The sequence below is a fragment of the Zootoca vivipara genome, chromosome W (genome assembly GCF_963506605.1).
Source record: "Zootoca vivipara chromosome W, rZooViv1.1, whole genome shotgun sequence".
Classification (NCBI taxonomy): Eukaryota; Metazoa; Chordata; class Lepidosauria; order Squamata; family Lacertidae; genus Zootoca; species Zootoca vivipara.
The window spans coordinates 2,298,338-2,320,219 of NC_083293.1; the positions used below are offsets into that span (position 1 = coordinate 2,298,338).

At 49.0% G+C, this 21,882-nt stretch overlaps 1 protein-coding gene across 1 annotated transcript in view; it reads right to left on the minus strand.

Moving 5' to 3' along the window:
- Positions 1-21,882, minus strand: part of LOC132591451 (glypican-4-like) — a 115,279-nt gene that overhangs the window by 14,249 nt on the left and 79,148 nt on the right. Inside the window, exon 3 of the mRNA XM_060270049.1 lies at positions 2,128-2,519. Coding sequence (XP_060126032.1) covers positions 2,128-2,519 — 392 coding nt within the window. The remainder of the gene's footprint in view (positions 1-2,127; positions 2,520-21,882) is intronic.

A 21,882-nucleotide genomic window follows, 5' to 3' on the forward strand; every position in this document is an offset into this window, starting at 1 on the left:
TCAAGTTCTTAACCCGAGGTACTATTTCTGGGTTAATGGAGTCTGTAACCTGAAGCGCCTGTAACCCGAGGTACCACTGTAAAACTAAAAACTGGGATGAGCAGGAGGCCTTGTCAGAGAACTAAGGAGGGTATCAGCAGGAGCTGTGATGCCCATAGTGTCATGGGCCAGGAGTCAGCTTCACCTGCTGAACAGCAACTTGAAGGGCAAGACGGCAGAGTGACTTTACCTGCAGCTGATCAGCCTTCAGTGACGGAGAGGAGAAGGCACTGGTAAGAAGCAGCTGGCTCTGGTCTTCTTAAACAGAGCTCTGAGCAGCAGTCAGATGCTGGAAACAATGTCTGTGGTTCTCAGCCCTATTTTGCTGCTTTCTGCTCTCCATCTGGACCCTTTGCTCTGTGTACATCTGGATTCCCTGACCTCTGAACTGTCTGACTTGATATTTGGATTCTGCTCTCAAGGAAGTGTTCCTCAGAGACTCCTGTTCCCTGCTTGCTCAGCAACGGGACTCAGACAGGGCCACAAAACACAGGCACCATGTTGAGGACTCTTGGACCAATATTCTATGCACTGACTAGCAGGGCCTCTCCAGAGCTTCTTCAGGCATAAAAGGTGCTTCCCATGATCTGCTCCCTTTCTCAGAGTTGGTAGATGTTTATGGAACCTGCTACCACTGGAGGCAGCAATGGCCACCACCTAGGATGGTTTCAGAAGAGGATAGATTGGACAAGCTCATGGTAGATAAGCGACTACCACAACGGCTCTACTCTGCTTCCATGGTCAGAGGCAGTTCCTGGGAGCATCAGGCAAAGAGAGGGGTGGTGTTGCTCTTGGGTCCTGCTTGTGGACCGGTTAGCCACTGAAAACAGGATGATGGAGGAGATGGACAACTGGACTGATCCAGCAGTCTCTTATTCTGTTCTTCCTTATCCTTTTAACTGGAGGTGCTCTTAGGGGTTGAACCAGGGAGATCTTATTTTAGTGTGCATAGTGTGCAAAGCTATTCCTTCTGCCTCTGAGCCACAGCCCTTTCCCCCCGGATGCACCATAGAGCACTTTCTGTTGTGGACAATGAGCCCACCACCACCAACGAACGCTAGGAAAGTGGTGGCTGAAATAACAGCAAGCATTCCTATCTCCTGCATCCCCACCAGCAGCAGCAAGAGAGGAGCAGTAGCCAGGTAGCTGCAAAGCAGGTAAAACGTTTGCCACCTTGCTCTGCTTTGCTACTGCTTCCCACCGAAGGGAGAGGAGAGGTGCTGGACGCCCCCTGGAGGAGGACCCTGGATTCACTTACCACTGATTTGCAGCAGCTGGGCTAATGCCAGACTTTGGGGTGGGCAGGTTAAGGAGGGGGAATTGTTGGTTGCTGTGAATGGTTTTTGTTCTGGGGGAGGGGTGGGAACCGAGGTTTCGTTTATCTGCTAATCAGTGGATGAGAGTATTGCTTTGCTTACTGTTTGACTGTTGCTAACGTTGCTTGTTACTGTTTACAGGGCTGGTGTATCGTTTTTGCTTTTCCATAAGTTGTATATTAGATGAAATGCTTATGTATTATATGATTTTTTCCACCCCGCCCATCTACCTTGACAAATGTTATTATGCATGCACACATATTTTCTTTAACGCAAGTTGCTTGGAGAGCCTTGGATGAAAGCAAGTAGTAAATAAAACATTCCTTTTTAACTAGGCCTTTGGCTGACCTGATCAACATCCCATACCCTTTTAAAATGTGGGTCTTTTTTGGTGTGTGTGTATTACTGGATTATTGTTTTTAACTTTTATTTAGGGTTGATTTGATTTAAATCAATAAAAAAACACCTTAGACTGAGTTTTAGCACAAATGAAAAACTTAAACAAATCCTTATTCCCTGATGAATAGCCTTTGGAGTATAATGTAACTTAATTAGAAAACTATCTTTAGAAAGATTTTTTCCTCCAAAAGCATTTCATTTTAAAAATCAAGTTTAAATTTAAAAAATCTGATTTAAATTTTAAAAAATCCAATTGATTTGTATCCACCCTCCTTTTATTTTCCGTATTGTAATCTTTTAATGTGAACCACCCTGAGACTTTTGGATATAGGGCGGTATATAAATTCTAACAACAACAACAACAACAACTCACCACAGACACCTTGCCGACCACGTCCCTCGCCACAGCCAGGCCTTGTGCAAAGGTGCGTGCCGCCACGAACGCCCGCGTCACCTGGAGCTTCAGCTTGCGGGGCACGTCCCCGAAGGGCTTGAGCTGCTCAGTGTACTTGCTGACACACTCCAGGTACTCGTCAGAGAAGTGGTACTGCGGGTTGACCAGGCGGAACATGCGCTCCAGCAGCCGGGCCCAGAAGTCATTGAGCATCTCCTCCAGGTTTACGCTGCTGCCCGTGTAGTAGCGCTTCAGCTCCACAAAAAGGTCCTTAAACATTTCTGAATTCTGCATGTACAGGAGGCCATAAGTCCTTACAAACATGTCGTTCAAGGATTTCTCGGCATTCTCGAGAAGCTCTCTGAAGAATTCTGCAGGGAAGGAGAGAATCGGTTCATAGAATCATGGAATTGTAGCCAAAGAACCCCAGTTGACTATACACAAGGGGACAAGCTTCCAATGTGTCTCCAAAGATTTGGGTGTAATAAACAAAGCTCAATTTTAATCTAGGAGGGACTGCAAATTAGGGCCACACGTTTTTATTTTGAAGGGTCTGGGCAGAGGGGGGGGATTGTTTAGGACAAGGGTCAGAAGCCTCTTTTGGGCCTCTTTTGCAGTGGAGGCCTCAGGACACAAAATGACTGCCGCATCAAAAAGAGCGGATAAAGAGACACAACCACAAAATGGTGCAAGCATGCCCCCACCATCTCCCATTCCCCACCAATAGTGGAGGGAGGTACCTTCATCAGCCACTAATATGCTTTATTCACAGAGAAGCTCTTTGCATCTCTCCTCTGAATTAAAGTTGGCCCTTCCTGTGCAAAACAGGCTACTGTACTGAAGATGTCATCCTTAGTCATCGTTTCTCCTCCACATCTGAATGTGAAAGAGAACATCTGACATCTGAATACTTCAGCTAGAGTTAAAGACTGACTGAAAGCAAGGTTATGATTCATCCACAATTTGCAAACCACAGTTTGCATTAAATGTGGTTAAGAATTCTATCTGCCCAGAGCCAGCATGCATATCATACCCTTCCTCCAATAGTGCAAAAAGGTACACATGTGATGTTTCTGGGAGTTGGATTTGATCATCCTCCCTCCAATCAATTTCAGGTATTGCAAACTCCCAGAGATACAGCAAGGTGATGGGTGTTCTCTACCAAATGTGGCCTTCCCTCAGCCCTGAAATCAAAAGGTGGGACAGAGCAAAGTTTCTGAAAAACGAAATACCAGACCCTCATGGTGGGGAGGCAGAAGCTGCCTTCCACTCTGAGAAGATTTATGCTCTCCTGCAAGTTATTACCATTGCATTTCTGCAGCACCCAATATCATCCAGGAGTGATGCAACAATAGGACACACACATGCCTGATTGGAAAGGAAAGAGGGAGACTGCCCAAACTGGGAAGATGGTGGAAAAAGCAAACCGTTACAGAACTTCAGATATGCAAGGGAACTTGGAGGTCACCCAGTCTAAAAGAAAGCCCTTCATGAAATGCAGAGTTAAGCTATGGAACTCCCTCCACCAGGAGCCAGTGATGGACACCCACTTGGATGGCTTTAAAAGAGGACTGGGCAAATTCTTGGAGGAGGGGGGGACTATTGGTGGCTACTAACCAGGATGGCGATGCTCTGCCTCCACAGCTGGAGGCAGAAATACTTCTGAATAAGAGTTGCTGGAAACCCTGGGAGGGCAGAGGTGCTCGGGTCTTTCTTGAAGGTTTCCCAAAGGCCACTATGACTGCAGAATACTGGACCAGATGGACTGTTGGGGCCTGATCCACCAGGGCTCTTCTTGTGTTCTTATTGTTCAATGCACCACAATTTCCTCCCCTCTGATCATTTTCTTCTCTCTGGGGGAGAATACACCGGGGGAGGGGGGGATTCTTCAGCACAACCCTAAACCCAGATTCTTGCTGATCACTTGCCATGGACTGGCTGGATGCAGAGAAGTAGTGGGAGTCAGCAGCTGGTGAACCCCCAAGGAAAGAAGGCTCAGGACCCGGGGAGTGGTGGTGGGGTGACAATGAGTGGCCGCAGGGAGAAGACTGGGGGGGGGGAGGTGTTGGATGTTGGGATTCTGGACAGCAAGGAGTTAAAAAACCCTCTCAGGCGTTCTTATTTCTCTGGGTGCTAGCCCACAGCTGTGCGCTGATTGCTAATTGCCGTGTAGTCATAAATCATGCTCTGAAGAGAATGCTCTCTCTCTCTGTCTGTGTGAAGTTTGAGTCGGAGCATGAGAGCAGAAAGTTAGGTGAGAGGAGTGTTAAGAGATAAGAGTGCTGCTAAAATGCAGCTTAGTTCAGTTGGTTTAGATGTATTATGTTAAGCTTCAGTAAATAAAGTTTAAGTTAGTCTTTGAAGCTACAGTGTGCTTGTTTTCTTGAAGACACCGGCAAACTGCTATCTGGTTCCAGTTGCGCAGTAACTCTGCTAGATACAAGAAGAGGATTTTAAACTGGCACAGCGGGAACGTGGCTGGGCGTCATTGCAACTTGGCAGCGTGGGTCCACGAGTGTTTTATGACCCACTAATGAACTTTATAGCACCACGATCATAAAAACATCAACAGGTTATGGTTGTTTATGCCAGCACACGGAAAGATAGCAACGCTTTGATGGCAGCGCGTCCTGAGGTGATGGATTGCCAGGACAGGAGGTCGGAGTGTCTTCAAGAGCCGGTAGCTTAGAGAAGCCCAGCTGGAGGCCTGCCTGTGCATGCTGTTAAGGCACAGGTCAGTAGAAACTCGCTGGTGAAAGCAAGCCATTTTCCGGAGCTGGGAGCTGAGTGCTGAGAGCTGGAAGCTGGAGAGAACAGTGCAGCGGCAGTAGTGTGAGTATCACCAGCCCCAGGGGGAAAGATGGCTGAGGCTCAGGAAACTTTCGTGGTGCCATTCCCAAGACTGATGGGGAGTAATTGGGTGGACTGGTCTAAGAAGATGGAGGTTTTTTTAGTGGCTAAAGGGCTTTGGGCACGTACACAGGGTCCACCCGCACAAGCACCTCCAGCTACTGCGGCTGCAGAGCTGAGGCAGGACCAGAGAACTGTCGCTTATTTAACCATGGGAATTGATGAATCCCAGATGGTGCACATAGACCAGGCCACGAACGCCCATGAGATCTGGGAGGCTCTGCAACGCGTATATCAGCGTGATACAGCAGGGGCCAGGATTCACGTTACCCGGCAGCTGTTTGATTTGCGTTTGGAGCCAGGGGGCTGCGTAAAGCAGCATATATCCCAGATGCTGGCATTGTTTAATAAACTGAGGCAACTACAGATACCCTTCACAGAGCAGCAGAAAGTCTACATTTTGTTGAGTTCTTTAGACCCCAGCTATGAGACACTTTCTCTCACGTTGGAAGCCATGCCTCAAGATCAGCTTGATCTAAATTATGTGACAGGCAGATTGGAGGATCATCAGAACAAAAGGCTGAGAGAGAAAGAGAAAGTTGCGAAGGGAGGTTGCCCAGCATCCAGACGTGGGGGTGCAGAAGTAGCTGAGAACTTTGTGCATGTGTTTGAAGCTAAGAGGTGCTATGTGTGTAACTCTGAGCAACACCTGCAGAGAAATTGCCCCAAGGCCGGTCTCCATGGTAACCGGGAGATAAGGAGAAGAGCACGTCCTGGAAGAGGCCAGATGCGTCGGGGCAGAGGCAGCGGTGCTGGAACACATCAAAGGACAGCTGCATATGCTTTTGTTGGACAGGCCAAAACCAACTGTAAACAACGCTGGATAATTGACAGTGGCGCGAGTAGTCACCTAGCCCCACCTAGTGACCAGATGAAAAATTGCAGGAAAATTCCAGCTGGGACTACAGTCACCTTAGCTGATGCTACAAAGAGAGACATTACAAAAGTTGCTGTTATGTTTATGCCCTGTTTAAAATCTGACATTGATGTATATGTACTGGATGGTATGGAATGTGGGTTATTGTCTGTTTATGCTTTAGACCAGGCTGGTTTTCAGGTGCAGTTTGGGAACCAGGTCTGTACCATCTCCAAGGATGGTGAGCAGTTAGTCCAGGTACAAGGCCGTAAGGGTCTGTACGTGCTGGAAACAGACAGTGGCGCCTCAAAGGGGGCGCAAGTTGCTGAGGTGGGCGGTGCTAAGTCTAAAAAAGCAGAAGCCAGGTGCGCTAACATTCCCGCACATGACAAATGCCTTCATTTATGGCACCGACGTTTTTCACATGCAAACTGGCGGTATGTGCGCAAGCAGGTGGATTGCGCCATTGGCTGCAATATGAAGGACTGCTCTAAGTTCCTGGAGTGTAGAGCTTGCATGAAATCTAAAGTCCACACGGCCAGTTTTCCAAAATCTGATAGAGTGGCGAAGCAAGCATTTGAGCTTGTTCATGCAGATCTTTGTGGGCCGATGCCGGTGGCTAGTATGGGGAATTCCCGTTACATTTTGTGTCTAACGGACGATTTCTCTAGAATGTCTTGGGTTTTTACGCTTAAAGACAAAAGTCAGGCAGCCAATGAAATAAGAGAGTGGGTAATTGCAATTGAGCTGGAATTTGACACCCGAGTCAAATCGTTTCAGACAGACAGAGGTGCGGAGTTCTTGGCCTCTAGTTTGCAGGGGGTTTTCCGGGCAAAAGGAATCAAGCATAGGATGACAGCTCCTTACTCTCCCCAGCAGAATGGAGTTTCAGAGCGAAAAAACAGGGTGCTTCAGGAAGCAATGGAAGCTCTACTGTTTGACTCAGGGCTACCAAGGTGCTATTGGGCAGAAGCTGTAAAGGCCGCAGCGTTCACGTTGAACCGGACGTTCAACTCAGTGGTAGGAAACACGCCGTATTTTATGCTTCACGGCAGAAAGCCTAAAGTACATTATTTCAGAACATTTGGCGCAGAAGCATGGGTATTGATCCCCAGGCCGTTGCGCAGGAAGGGTGGCCCAAGATCGCGAAAAATGATTTTTTGCGGATACGAGCCAGGATCCAAGGCCTGGAGGTTTATTAACCCAGGGGGTGATCGGTCCAAGGTGACAATCAGCCGAAATGCTGAATTTTGCGAACAGAGTGGCTGGACCAGAATTCACGCAAACCCTGAGGTACTTAGAAGCTGGATCAGTGGTTTAGATTCAGCAGAGAAAAATGCTGATGGAGCTGGTGGCAGTGAACCTGCTAAGGATGTGGTTCAGAGTGTCAAGTCAGAGGGGGCAAGCCCAGACAGGGAGGTGAAGCCAGACCGCAGGAGTCCATTCTCTTTGCCGCAGGCAAGGCCTGGCAGGCAGAAGCGCAACAGGTCTCCCTTGTCACCATCAGCCAGAGCCAGTCCAGGGGGACGTGGCAAGAGAAGCAGGTCACGTGGTGGTTCACCTGGTATGTCAGACTCACAGGCAGAGTCCGGTACAGGTGCGTCTGGGTCAGAGGAGGAGTTGGTTGAGGTGCCAAGACGATCTAAGCGCACCACCAAAGGAAAACCTCCTGATCGTTTTTCAATGGCCAATATATACGCAGGGTTTGCACAGTGTGAACCAGAAAGCTTCGCAGAGGTGCAGAAATTGCCTCAGGCAGAGTTCTGCAAGTGGCAACAAGCCATGGAAAAGGAGATTGGTTCCATGGAATCTCTGGGGGTTTACACACTCACAACCCTGCCGGCTGGCCAGCAGGCAGTGGGCTGTCGCTGGGTGTACAGGTTAAAACCTACCCCAGGTGGAGAGCCACAATATAAGGCAAGATTGGTGGCCAGAGGCTTCAGCCAGCGACCTGGGGTCCATTATTCTCAGGTGTATGCGCCCACAGCTAGAAGTGAGACAATGAGGTTGCTCCTAACAGTTGCAGCGCAGAGAGGTTCAGAGGTCGCACATTTTGACATTGATGTGGCATATTTGAACTCCCCACTGCAAGAGGAGATTTATATGCAACCTCCGCCTGGATTCGAGGGCGATAGGCCGGGACTGGTATGGAGACTGCACCGTTCCATTTATGGCTTGAAACAATCAGCCAGAAATTGGAACCAATGTCTCCATGAAGCTCTGAACAAGCTAGGGTTTCAAAAGAGTCTGGCAGACAGCTGCCTGTACCTGAAAGGGTCAGGCCCGCAGCAGGAACTAGCTCTTGTGTTCGTTGATGACATTATTCTTGTTGCCCAGACAAACAAACAGGTGCAGGAGTTTGCTAGGCAGCTGAAGCAGCACTTCAGACTCAAAGAACTAGGTCCTGTGAGTATATACCTAGGAGTTCAGATCCAAAGAGAACATGATGGCAGTTTTTTACTAAGCCAAAAGGCAAAAATAGAGCAATTACTGCAAAAGTTCAAAATGACAGATTGTAAGGGTGTGAGAACACCAATGGAAGTGTGTTTTCTCAAAGACATCCAGTTAGAGAAAAAACCAGAATTTGAGAACCAGGAGGTGTTCCAATCTGCTTTGGGAAGTCTGCTTTATCTGTCCCAATGGAGTAGACCCGACATAGCATTTGCGGTCAATCTCCTGAGCCGAGAGGCTTCAAAACCCTCTACTGTGGCCTGGAATGGTATAAAAAGGGTCCTTAGGTATTTACAACAGACCAAGGAATTCAGCCTTAAATTACCCGCTCAGGGTGATACACAGCTTCAGTGCTGGGCTGACGCGGATTGGGCCAATACCTCTGACAGGAAGTCAATCTCCGGAATGGTGGTAACGTTCGGAGGTTCAGTCGTTGGCTGGCGTTCAAAGCGTCAAAGCCTCATTGCTTTGTCATCAACTGAGGCAGAATTCAGCGCTCTTTCGGGTGTGTGTAGAGAACTGGAATTCTACACATGTCTGGTCAGGGAGATATGTGAGAATTGTTTCCTGCCTGTAACAGTATGGGAAGACAATCAAGCATGCCTAAAATTGGCAGGTTCAGGCCAATTTAAAGCACAAACAAAACACTTGGATATACGCTTCAAAAATGTATGTGAAAGTGTAAGAGCAAATGTAATCAGGCTCAGATATTGTTCTAGTCAGGAAAACCTTGCTGACGGGTTTACCAAGCCATTGACTTTTGAAAAGCACAATAAGTTCTGTGAAATGTTGAACATGGGATAGAGTGGATGTTGAAATCGCACCCAGGACATTGCGAACGAGAGGGGGTGTTGGGATTCTGGACAGCAAGGAGTTAAAAAACCCTCTCAGGCGTTCTTATTTCTCTGGGTGCTAGCCCACAGCTGTGCGCTGATTGCTAATTGCCGTGTAGTCATAAATCATGCTCTGAAGAGAATGCTCTCTCTCTGTTTGTGTGAAGTTTGAGTCGGAGCATGAGAGCAGAAAGTTAGGTGAGAGGAGTGTTAAGAGATAAGAGTGCTGCTAAAATGCAGCTTAGTTCAGTTGGTTTAGATGTATTATGTTAAGCTTCAGTAAATAAAGTTTAAGTTAGTCTTTGAAGCTACAGTGTGCTTGTTTTCTTGAAGACACCGGCAAACTGCTATCTGGTTCCAGTTGCGCAGTAACTCTGCTAGATACAAGAAGAGGATTTTAAACTGGCACAGCGGGAACGTGGCTGGGCGTCATTGCAACTTGGCAGCGTGGGTCCACGAGTGTTTTATGACCCACTAATGAACTTTATAGCACCACGATCATAAAAACATCAACATTGGAAGCAGAAAGAGGCTATGCCAGAGAGCAGAGCAGATTCAGAGGCAGAAGTGGAGGCTAGAGAGGCAGATATGAGACAGGCTGCTGAAGAAGCCAGGGAATTTCCCATTGTGACCAGCTCCCCTTCCCTCTGGTCTCTCAGAATCCACAGAGGTATGAAGAGGGCAGAGCACAGACAAAGAGGGCATTGGAGTCTCAGATTGTTTGGGATGGACCCAGGGGAGGAGGAGACATAGAGAGCTGCAGGAAGGCAGGGGCATCCCCTCACAGGGGTAAGTTATTTTCTGTGCTCACTAGGCCTGGGATGTTTTGTTTCTTTGACTACAGAGTTAACTTCACTGACACCTTGTGAGTTATTGCTGACTTGCTCCCAACCCCTGCCTTAACACCATCACCTGGTAGAGGGGAACCCAGGGCAGATACCAAAGGTGGGCACTGTCTAGGGTGCCAGCAGATGCCCAAGAGTGCCAAATATAGATTCCTGGACACAGAAAACCTTAAATGTTTTAATAGGTGCATACTTCATCCACTGAAAGCCAGACCCGCTGATTCAAACTGTTAAAGGAATCCAGACCTAGGGATTGCTCTTGGGAGTGTCCCACATCATGCCTAGAAAATGCAGCGTAGCAAAACTGCCACCCCTATCCCAAAAATGAGATGAAAGGTGCGAGATTTCCACAGCCACAGCTCTGTGGTCAGAAGGCACAGCGGGGTTTATTTTGGGGAGGAGTTCATACGAGACCCAAAGAAAGCTCAACAAGTAACATTGATACCATCATAATACCAGCCGTGTAATAATATTAAAAAGTGTCTAATGTGGGACAGATGTCTGTAACAGAAAGCATGATTCCGTGCCCCAGAGTTTCTATGCAATGTTACCTTTTCCCATCTGTCCTGTATGTAATTACTTTATGATTCGATATCATTCAAAAGGAGGGGTGGGGTGAAGAAGGAAGGTCAATAGTTTGGGAATTCTCAGACTTCTTGTGTGCAGCCCTGTTGCACAGACTACTGCATCCCTAAAAAATAAAAGCCCCCCCCCCCTGGGAAGGACGGCAGAACCCCCCCCCTCAAGGACACTGGATAATCTGGCATTCTGTCCTGTGCCTTCTTGTGACTCATGTTCAATAAATAAAATTTTAATAAAACACGCCTCTGTGCTGGGATCCTCAAAGGAGGCAGTGTTTAGACTTAAAAAGTTGTTAGAAGCAGGAGCAGGAAAAAGAGAGTGACTGTCTTTGGCCCGGTTTGAATTTAAACCTTGTTAAAATGTATGAAGTATGTCGGAGTTCAAATTTTTTAAGTCTTCAAAGTGCTCCAGTACAAACAAAGTCTAATTCAGAACATTTTCGGGATGGGGTGGGGGTTCGGGGGGGCACTGAAATGCATTTTTTAAAAGGTGTTCTTTATTAACACAGTTCAGGGCTTGGAGCTTGACTGAGCAGCAGAAAGCACAGCAACGTTCAGAGTGCAGGAGGAGGAAAATGACCCCTAGGAAAAAGAGCATTTTATTTAGACACCCGACTCCCAACACATCCTCTGTCCAGTATCAGCACAAACTTCTCTGCTGATTCCCATGCCTGGCATTTCCTGTCTACAAGTTTGTCTCTCACTCCTGTGCGCATTTAATATACACTATAGAGAATGGCTGGGTGGTATGCATTAACTTCTAATTCACTTCATCATTCTGAAAGCTCACCTCCTTCACCTCTGTGTTTCTTTCTCTTTTCTACCCCCCCCCCCCGGCAGAATTTTTAATAGGAATAGGAAGGCCAGAGAAGTTACACCCTTGGAAGCATAGCTGGGAAAGGATTAAGACAAAACTGGTTTTGAAAATGATGCTGTTAAAACACCTCCATCTGCTAATCCAAAGAGCAGAAGCCTGGGTTACTTAAGAAATTTCTGACATCATGGATAGAACTCAAGTTATTAGCACCAGTGTTAAGAAATAACTAAACAAAACATCTATATCTATATCTCTATCTATATAAATGTAGAGGGTGCATGTTTGTTCAAACGAGCCTTTCTCCACAACCGCTTACCCGATCGTCCTCAAATTTGCCCACAACATCGGGAGCGCATGTGAGAGTGTCTCTATCCACTTACATTGTCCATACACACACCTAGGACAGGTAGAAACCTGGATTTGTATACAAAAAATTGCCCCCTCCAGTGGAAATCCAACAAACAACATCCAACATACTACCAAAATCATGCCCACTGGCAAAATAACGGCCACTCTCCATCCCCCCCCCACTACCCACACAACCCACCCTGGAGACCAGACCTCTGTCGGGGACCAGGCCACCCCAACAGTAGCCCACTCCCCAAGGACCCCCTCCCACCATGGAGGTAGCTACCCCAGAGATCCCCCCACTCCCCAGAGATCCCCCCATAGGTCACGGTCTTCCCCATTCTGCCCGATCCACAATCCATGTTCTCACAGGGAGCAATCCGCCCCGACACTAGACCTCTCCCCAGGGATCACAACCCACCCCATTGATTGCACCCCTATCCATCCCAACACCGGCAGGGAGCAGGCCGCCCTGACACAAGGCCGCTCCCCAGGGATCCCCCCCCCAAAGGTCTTGCCCTTCACCATCCCTCCCGATGCACAATCCACACTCTCCACTGACATCCCCCACCACCACACATAACTCTAACCATTACAACTTCCCCAATTACCCTCTATACCTAACACACCCCTACTTTAATTTATACCTTCTTTATACCTCTTCGCAGATCTCCTCAACCCCCCCTCCCAACCGTAACACCAGGACCACCCAAGGAAACAGACCCCCCCCCTGGGTGGGTTGTGGGGGAAAGAGGGAATTGGGGGATTCACAGGGACAAACCAAGGGGGGAGGGAAGGAACAAAATAGCTGATGGATCGGGACAACCTGCAGACACTCACAGGGAGAGGGGACGTGATATGTCATGGGTTGGGACAGGGTGGGGGGAATCACAGGGATAAGCTGGGGTGGGGGCAGGGGATGGGATACGTCATGGATCGGCACAGGCTGGGGGGGGGGAGTCACAGGGATGCACCTCTGTAAACAGAACACATGTAAAACACGGGGACTCTGAAGGTCAGGGGAGTCCGAAGGGGGACTCTGAGTCTCCATTTAACAGGCCGAGCCACAGCAATGCACGGCAGGGCCAGCTAGTAAATAATAAAAAATATATGGATAGGTTGGTCTGAACAAAATGCGTATTTGGCAGGTGTTGAAAAGAGCGAAGGCTGACGTCAATAGGCAGGGAGTTCCAAGGTGTGGCTTTTGCCACACTAAAACATGCCAGAAAAAATACAGCTGCTAATTCCTTGAAGACTGAGGGGCAAACCATAAGGACAAAGACAGGATGTGGAATTGGTTCACCAGAACAGTGTTCTTCAGATGTCGATGGAATACAACTAACATCATCCATGCCAGCTTAGCCTAAAAGTGAAGGATGATGAGAGTTGTAGTCCTCTCAAGTTGGAAACCCCAGGTGGCCAATCCCTTACACACAGTCAAGCCATTGGTCCAGTGTTGTCTGCAAATGTGGGGCTGCTTGTGGAGGGTGGGAGTTGGGGGGGCACGAGGTTGCATATCAGGCAGGAGTCTCTCCCAGCCCTACCTGGAAATGCCAGGGATTGAACCTGGAACCTTCTGCATAGACAATGTTAGTGTTTCGGTGATAGTACGCCCATCTGGAGGGGGCCAGGTTGGGAAAGACTGGCGTAAGTTGCATCCTTGTTAGAAGCATAGAATTGTAGAGTTGGAAGGGACCCTCCTTCAATGCAGGAATTGTAGCTCAAACATCCCGGACAGATGTCCATCCAAGCTCTGCTTAAAAACCTCCAAGGAAGGAGAGGCCACCACCTTCCATCCCCCTCTCAAACAGCTCTTGCTGTCAGAAAGTTCTTCCTGATGCAAACAGCAGCATACCGGTAGGTTCTTCCTGAAAGGCAACTGCTACTGTTTCTCCTAAAGGTAAAGGGTAAAGGGACCCCTGACCATTAGGTCCAGTCGTGACCGACTCTGGGGTTGCGCGCTCATCTCGCATTATTGTCCGAGGGAGCCGGCGTATAGCTTCCAGGTCATGTGGCCAGCATGACAAAGCCGCTTCTGGCAAACCAGAGCAGCACATGGAAACGCCGTTTACCTTCCCGCTGTAGCGGTTCCTATTTATCTACTTGCCTTTTGACGTGCTTTCGAACTGCTAGGTTGGCAGGAGCTGGGACCAAGCAACGGGAGCTCACCCCGTCACTGGGATTCGAACCGCCGACCTTCTGATCAGCAAGCCCTAGGCTCAGTGGTTTAACCACAGCGCCACCTGTTTCTCCTGGTTAGGTATAAATTCTCTCCCTCTCATGGTTTGTTGGCTGATTAATGAGCCACAATGTGGCCCAGGAATAAACCCTCTGACCCTGAGGGGAGGGACAGAATGGAGGTGGGGGCAGGAAGGCTGGTCTGCTATCTTGACAGTTTGAAGGGCAAAATGAATTAACACCTTTCGTTTGTCTTGGAATTTGGGCTTGTTCTCAAACAAAAGTTGTGCTTTAAGTGATGACTTTTCTTGTTTTACAGCATTGTAAAGGCGTGATCAGCGCTGCAGTGGGTGCTCTGGGTGGGGGAGACAAACACAAACCATGTTTTCTCTGCCTCAGCTTAAAGGTGGGCTTCCATTGATACCCTGAACTATTTACAGCCTGTGCTAAATGTTTAAGTTTAGTTTAGAAGAACAAAAAGTCAACCTACTTGACATTCTACAAGGTCATGGAGAACAATAGCCTGCAATGTTCAGGAAGCGTGAACAGCGACTACGATCGACAACATTTGTTGGACTCCCAAGTCCAGCAGAGTCAATGGTCGTTGGTGAAGAGAACTGTTGTCCAGCAAAACCTAGAACGTCACAATTCCCCTGTAGAATTATAGAATGGTACAGTTGAGAAGGACCCCCAAGGGTCATCTAGCCCATGGGTAGGCAAACTAAGGCCCGGGGTCTGGATCTGGCCCAATTGTCTTCTAAATCGGGCCCGCAGATGGTCCGGGAATCAGTGTGTTTTTACATAAGTAGAATGTGTCCTTTTATTTAAAATGCATCTCTGGGTGATTTGTGGGGCCTGCCTGGTGTTTTTACATGAGTAGAATGTGTGCTTTTATTTAAAACTAGCTGGCCCGGCCACGCGTTGCTGTGGTTCTTTCCTGTGATTCCCTCCACTCTGTCCGGTCATATGATTTATCCTGCCCCCTCCTCCTCCCCCCACCCCCGGCTCATCCCTGTGAGGAGTAGTAGTAGTAGTAGTAGTAATACAGTAATAATAAAGTCATAGGGTGAGTTTATTATTATTATTTCTTAAATTTGCACAGCGGCCTTCATCCACAGATCTCAGGGCAGTTTTCATTATTTCCTTTTCTTTCCTAACTTGTCTATTTATAAAAATGGGGGAAAAAGAGTACTATTCAGGGAAGGGTGCCGTTTCCTATTACAGAATCACAGAGTTGGAAGGGACCCTTGAGGGTCATCTAGACCCCATGGAATGCTGTAATCGGACGGCAAAAAGAACTCTATACATGCTCTAGGCATCGCGGAACATGGGCACCTTAGAGCCAAGAAAAGAAATGCTGCAAGGGCGGGGAGGGAAAGGGCCCACTTGAGGAGGAAGCTCGGCCGGCACCGCCAGCTCCCCCACTTCCTGGGGCCGCTGCCCGGTCTTGGCCCACTCATCCTCGGCCCAGGCCCGACACCTAGTCCAGCGGCGCAGGCATCCCCAAGAAGGGCTTCTTCTTCCTGTTCATGGTGCCGTCAGAGAAGCCGTCAGGCCCGAAGCGTTGCCTCTACCACCGGTGCTGGCGCCACCCCCGGAGCCTGCTATGCTGAAGCCCAATGGAGCCGAGGCCCCGGAGGATGAGGAGGAGGTTGATGAAGAAGCAGCGGCCGCGGTGGGCATGATGGTGGCTGAGGAGAAGACGCGGCGGGCGAGAGGAGGGTGGCGAGGAGGCCTGGGTAGCTAGTCCTGCTCCGCCTCCCTCGCGGAGCGGCGGCCTCAGGTAGGTGGGTTCGCGGCTGCTTCTCCTCAGGCAGCGGGAGCCTTGCTAGGCCTCGGTTGCGCCAGCCGCCCTTCGGGGAGACTCTGAGGGCAAGAAGGCAGGGAGGAGGCGCCGTCGGGGAGGGAAACAGGCGCGGCGGTTGCAGTTTGAGGCCACAAATGTTTCTTTTTTGTTCTGGGTCACTGGTGGGTATGTGTCTAGGCCTTTGTCATGGGTTCCGGGGTCCGTCTTTGGGCTTTGGGGGGTGGAATGGTAGTTTTGGCGGTTGTTGGACGATGGTTGATGACATAATGATTTGGCCCCGCCCTCGGAGATATGCCTTTCTATTGGAGGTTGTTGGAGTCTTCATTGCTTTTGCTGATGACGTCTGATAGGGACGCCAATTTTTTTGCGTTTGATCATTATTTTAGGTATGATAGGTGTGGGTTTTTTTTGGGGGGGGAATCACGCCAGATCCCTCCCTGTTGGGCATGGAACGTTGTGGCCAAATTTGTTGGAATTTAGTTCAGCGGTTATGGAGGACGGCTGTTACATCCGCGCACACAATGCCTACATTTATATATATATATACTAGCTGGCCCTGCTGTGGCTCAGCCTGTTAAACAGGCTCAGCCTGTTAAATGGAGACTCAGAGCCCCCCTGTTTTACACGTGTTCTGTTTACGGAGGTGCATCCGTGACTCCCCCCAGCCTGTGCCGATCCATGACGTATCCCGTCTCCTCTCCCCACCCCCACCCCAGCTTATCCCTGTGATTCCCCCCACCCATGACATATCACGCCCCCTCTCCCTGTGAGTGTCCGCAAGTTGTCCCGATCCATCAGCTATTTTGTTCCTTCCCTCCCCCCTTGGTTTGTCCCTGTGAATCCCCCAATTCCCTCTTTTCCCCACCCCCCACCCAGGGGAGGTGTGTTTCCTTGGGTGGTCCTGGTGTCGCGGTTGGGAGGGGAGGGTTGAGGAGATCTGCGAAGAGGTATAAAGAAGGTATAAATTAAAGTAGGGGTGTGTTACGTATACCAGGGGTTCCCAACAAAATTTTCTCGAGGACCCCTCATCGAGCCGCTATTGTGACAAGGACCCCCATTAATTCCTAATCCTAAATCTAATTCCTAATTCCTAATCTAATTTTTCCAGTAAGCTTAACACTGATCTTGGAAGGGTTAGGTTCAAGGGACGCCGACGATTTAGGTTCAATGGACACTGACAAGATCGGTTCGAGAGTCACTGACTTACTTGCTTGAACATCAAATGCATTATCTTCCTCTTCATCTGTAGGCCTTTGTTGTTTTAACGAACCACTTTTAAACCAACGGTCCATTTTTAACTACGCGAACTGTAGCTTCCGCGAAAAACAACGCTTTGTTTACACTACTGTACTCCAGGGAGGAGGGAGGGGAATGAAGAAGACAGGGTACCTGCGCAGTAGCGCACAAATGAAGCCGACGCACGCAAAGCATCTTGGGGAGGTGAGCGTTAGTAGAATGCGCGCGCTGCCTCTTTGCAAAACAGTAGTGTCTGTAAAGCGCCACCTAACGGCATACAGCAGAACTACTGCCTCTATCTAATTCTAGTTTTGCGCTAGACTCTGCTCATGCAGGAAGCGGCCAAAACAAAAAATCTGTCATCATACGAAATATATTTAATATATTTTTTATTCTAATAGCATCTTGCGGACCCCTCTGGCATAGCTCGCGGACCCCTGGGGGTCCGCGGACCACCTGTTGGGAACCACTGACGTATACAGTCATACCTCGGTTTAAGTACGCTTTGGTTTGAGTATTTTCAGTTTAAGTACTCCGCGGACCCATCTGGAACGGATTAATCCACTTTCCATTACTTTCAATGGGAAAGCTCGCTTCAGGTTAAGTACAGACTTCCGGAATCAATTGTGTACTTAAACTGAGGTACCACTGTGGAGGGTGTTGGGGAAATTGTAACGGTTAGAGTTATGTGTGGCGGCAGGGGATGTTGCGGGGTTGGCATGACAGGAGATGGGAGTTGTGTAGTTGGGGGGGGTCAGGAGTTAGGTTACCTGGACAGTGGATGAGGTCTGTCTCCCTGTGGGGGTGGGTCCTGGGGTGGGCTGGATATCAGGGTGTTGATTGATCTGTGTAGAGGTATAAAGAAGGGTGTAAATTAAGGGGAATTATTTAGAAATGGGGAAACATAAAGAAATATGGTGGATTTCCTTGGTGTGGGTGCGATGTGCGGGGGTGCCGACTGTGTTAGGGTTGGTGGTTGTTCACTGGTGGTTGGGAGATGCGGGGAGCGACTGTGTAGCAGCGTTGTGGATAGTCCGGGAGACCTCCTCCTTGTAGCGGCCTAGTGGTTGTTCCCTGGCGGCGGGGAGATGGGGACGGACGGACTCTGTAGCAGACTTCTGGCTATGAGGTGGCCTGTTTCATGGTGGTGGCGGCGGCGAGATGGGGGGGGTAGCGGCCTTCTGGGTATAGGGCAGCCTGTTTCGTGGCGGTGGTGAGATATCCGCAGAGGGTGGGGATCATGGATCGGGCAGGATATCAGCAGAGGGTGCGGATTGTGCATCAGGAGGGATGGTGAAGGGCGTGACCTTTGGGGGGTGGGGATAACTGGGGAGCGGCCTCCTGTCAGGGTGGCCTGCTCCCTGCCGGTGTCGGAATGGGTAGGGGTGCAATCTATGGGGTGGGTTGTGATCCCTGGGGAGAGGCCTAGTGTCGTGGCCCCCCCCCCCTGCATCATTTATTCGGTTATCACAAGGAGCTGTTCAACAGTGGAATTTGCTGCCAAGGAGTGTGGTGGAGTCTCCTTCTTTGGAGGTCTTTAAGAGGAGGTTTGACAGGCATCTGTCAGGAATGCTTTGATAGTGTTTCCTGCTTGGCAGGGGGTTGGACTGGATGGCCCTTGGGGTCTCTTCCAACCCTATTATTTTATGATTCTAAGGTCCGACTCTGTCACCCAACAGCATTTCTCCATCCTCACCTACAACTCAATGTGGACCAAGTTAGAAAATGGTATATTTGGTTGGCTCTTGTATGCTTTTTTAAACTGTAGTGAATAGCCGCCACCGGTCGCCAAATCAAGATCAGGATCAAAGCAGTGGAACTCCTGAAGTCTCTCACCACTTAGTGAGTCCAGCATCCTCTTCTCACAAGGGCCACTCAGATGTCTGTGGGAAAACTGCAAGCAGGACCCAAGCACAAGAGCCCTCTCACCTCCCGTGGCTTCCAGCAATTGGCCTTCAGAAGCACTGCTGCCTACAACCGCAAACGCAGAGCAGAGCTTTCATGGAGTGCACACAAAGGCTGGCCAATAATCACTGCACCAAGCCAACAGTTTTATGGCAAGTTCCCCCAAGCTGCTGCCCTCTGGTTGTCAGTGAACTCCGAATCCCATCAGCTCCTCCTAGCAGAGCCAATGGGAGGCTGGTCCACGTGAATTCTACTTTCTAACTTACCTCACTTCTTCTTCTACTACTACTACTACTACTACTTTTAAATGGTCCATACACCTCCCTCTCCCCAACCACTAGAAAGCCCCGAGAAAGGGCTGCAGCAGCATGTACACAGAGGGTTTACGCAAATCTTAAAGCAGGCATCCCCAAACTTCGGCCCTCCAGATGTTTTGGACTACAATTCCCATCACCCCTGACCACTGGTCCTGTTAGCTAGGGATCATGGGAGTTGTAGGCCAAAACATCTGGAGGGCCGCAGTTTGGGGATGCCTGTCTTAAAGAATCTGGAGCCAAGGAGAGAAGAGGCAAAGGAGAAAATGCAAAAGCTTTTGGAGGTGTTTGACTTTGCAAAACATGTGTTAGCGCTCATGCACACAGGAAGAGAGTTCACTCACACAGCGTGAAGAAACTTAAACCTAAGATGTTACCACCCTGTATCGGGGCAGCAGCCTGGGGCATGGAGGGAGGAGTGTAACCCTTTAAAGAGTCAAGAAAAAGGCAGAATTCCTGTTGTTGTTGTTGTTGCTGTTGTTAAATAAAAGATACCCAGTGGAATTCACATCATGAATGACAAGGACTTGGGGCAACAAGAACAAGACTAGAGCCTTTAAACATCAGCCTTTGCCAAGCTGGTGTCTTGCATTTATTTTTGGGCTACAGCTCCCGTCAGATGCTGTGGAAGCTCCTGATGGGAGCTGTAGTCAAAAACACTCAGTTGGCAAATGATGTCTTTTTGGTTTTGTTTTTTAAAGCAGGGGCCTCTTGAGAGAACATGAATTTCCCCATTGCTGGCGGATCTCAGAACTGTCCTGTTTGTTTCACATATAATACTCTTAAATGTTTCCATACTTGTCTAGGGGTGTGGGTATGTGGGTGTGTAAATTCTCACAGCTACTTTCAGCTACTAGGGTGATCTCCTGAGGTTCATGAAGATGGTGCAATGAAGATGTCTACCACCTCAGGCCTCCTGATCCCTCCCCCAAAGGATTATTCACTTTTTCTCTTGCAATCCTGTATCTTTAGATCCTGCCTCCTGGATCACCTCTACGATGCCACCTCTCGTTCTTCCTCCACCCCACCCCACCCCACCAGCTTTCCATGAAGCCTTTGGAAAAGTCTCCACACCTTACAGCAGGGAGAGCTGTAGACCAACCTGGTTCCCTCCAGATGTAGCTGTGCAACCAGTGGCCAAAGGTAACATGATGATGGGGGTGGGGATTTCTTTAATAGCTGGACGATGCTCAGCTGGTCATCCCTGCCTGCAATGATCAAGCCCAAGTGCATTTTACAAAAGTAAACGCTCACTGGCCACGCCAAACATTTAAAGCACTGTGAGTCCACTTAAAACAGTCAGGGCTTCCCCCAAAGGATCCTGGGAGCTACACTCTGCAGACTGAAAAGGATCTAGGAGTCTTGGTAGACCACAAACTTGACAGCAGTGTGATGCAGCAGCTCAAAAAGCCAATGCAATTCTGGGCTGCATCAAGAGGAGTATAACATCTAGATCTAGGGAAGTAATAGTACCACTGTATTCTGCTCTGGTCAGAACTCACCTGGAGTACTGTGTCCAGTTCTGGGCACCACAGTTCAAGAAGGATACTGACAAGCTGGAACGTGTCCAGAGGAGGGCAACCAAAATGGTCAAAGGCCTGGAAACAATGCCTTATGAGGAACGGCTTAGGGAGCTGGGTATGTTTAGCCTGGAGAAGAGAAGGTGAAGGGGTGATATGATAGCCATGTTCAAATATATGAAAGGATGTCATATGGAGGAGGGAGAAAGGTTGTTTTCTGCTGCTCCAGAGAAGCGGACACGGAGCAATGGATTCAAACTTCAAGAAAGAAGATTCCACCTAAACATTAGGAAGAACTTCCTGACAGTAAGAGCTGTTCGGCAGTGGAATTTGCTACCAAGGAGTGTGATGGAGTCTCCTTCTTTGGAGGTCTTTAAGCAGAGGCTTGACAGGCATATATCAAGAATGCTTTGATGGTGTTTCCTGCTTGGCAGGGGGTTGGACTGGATGGCCCTTGTGGTCTCTTCCAACTCTATGATTCTATGATTCACAACACAAATGGCTTTATGCACAGGATTAAGAGGGCCACAACGCCTTCCACCCACCTTTCCTCACCTGATTTTAAGCACTGCCACTTTGCCAGTAGTTCCATCTGCCCCCCCCCACCAGTTGGGATGGCATTTCCCTGATTTATCCTCACAACAACCCTGCGAGGATGCCTAAGACTGAAAGATGGTGGCAGGGGGAAGACCACCCAGTGACAATTTCATTTGAATCAGTGGTCTGACACATTAAGCACTACATCACACTGACCAGCAGCTTTCACCAGCCTGGGGCCCCTTCCAGATGTTTTAGACCAGTGATGGCGAACCTATGACACGCGTGTCAGCATAGCCATTTTCGGTGACACGCGGCCGCATGCCAAGACCTCATTTCTGGCTAGCGGCGGAATGCCGCAGGCGACACATCTCTGGGGGCCTTGTGGACTTGTGTAGCAATGCCCTCCGAGCAGTGTAATAATGACACGTGACACAGAATTTAAAGGTTAAATGGGTGGTTCAGGCCACAACTTTATTAAATATGCATGTTGAGCGGAATTGGCTTAGGCGTTGGAACCTATCAGACTAAATCCGACTCCAACCCGTGTGTTGAAGTCCGTGAGAAGTTAACCACCAGTAAGGAACCCGGCGATG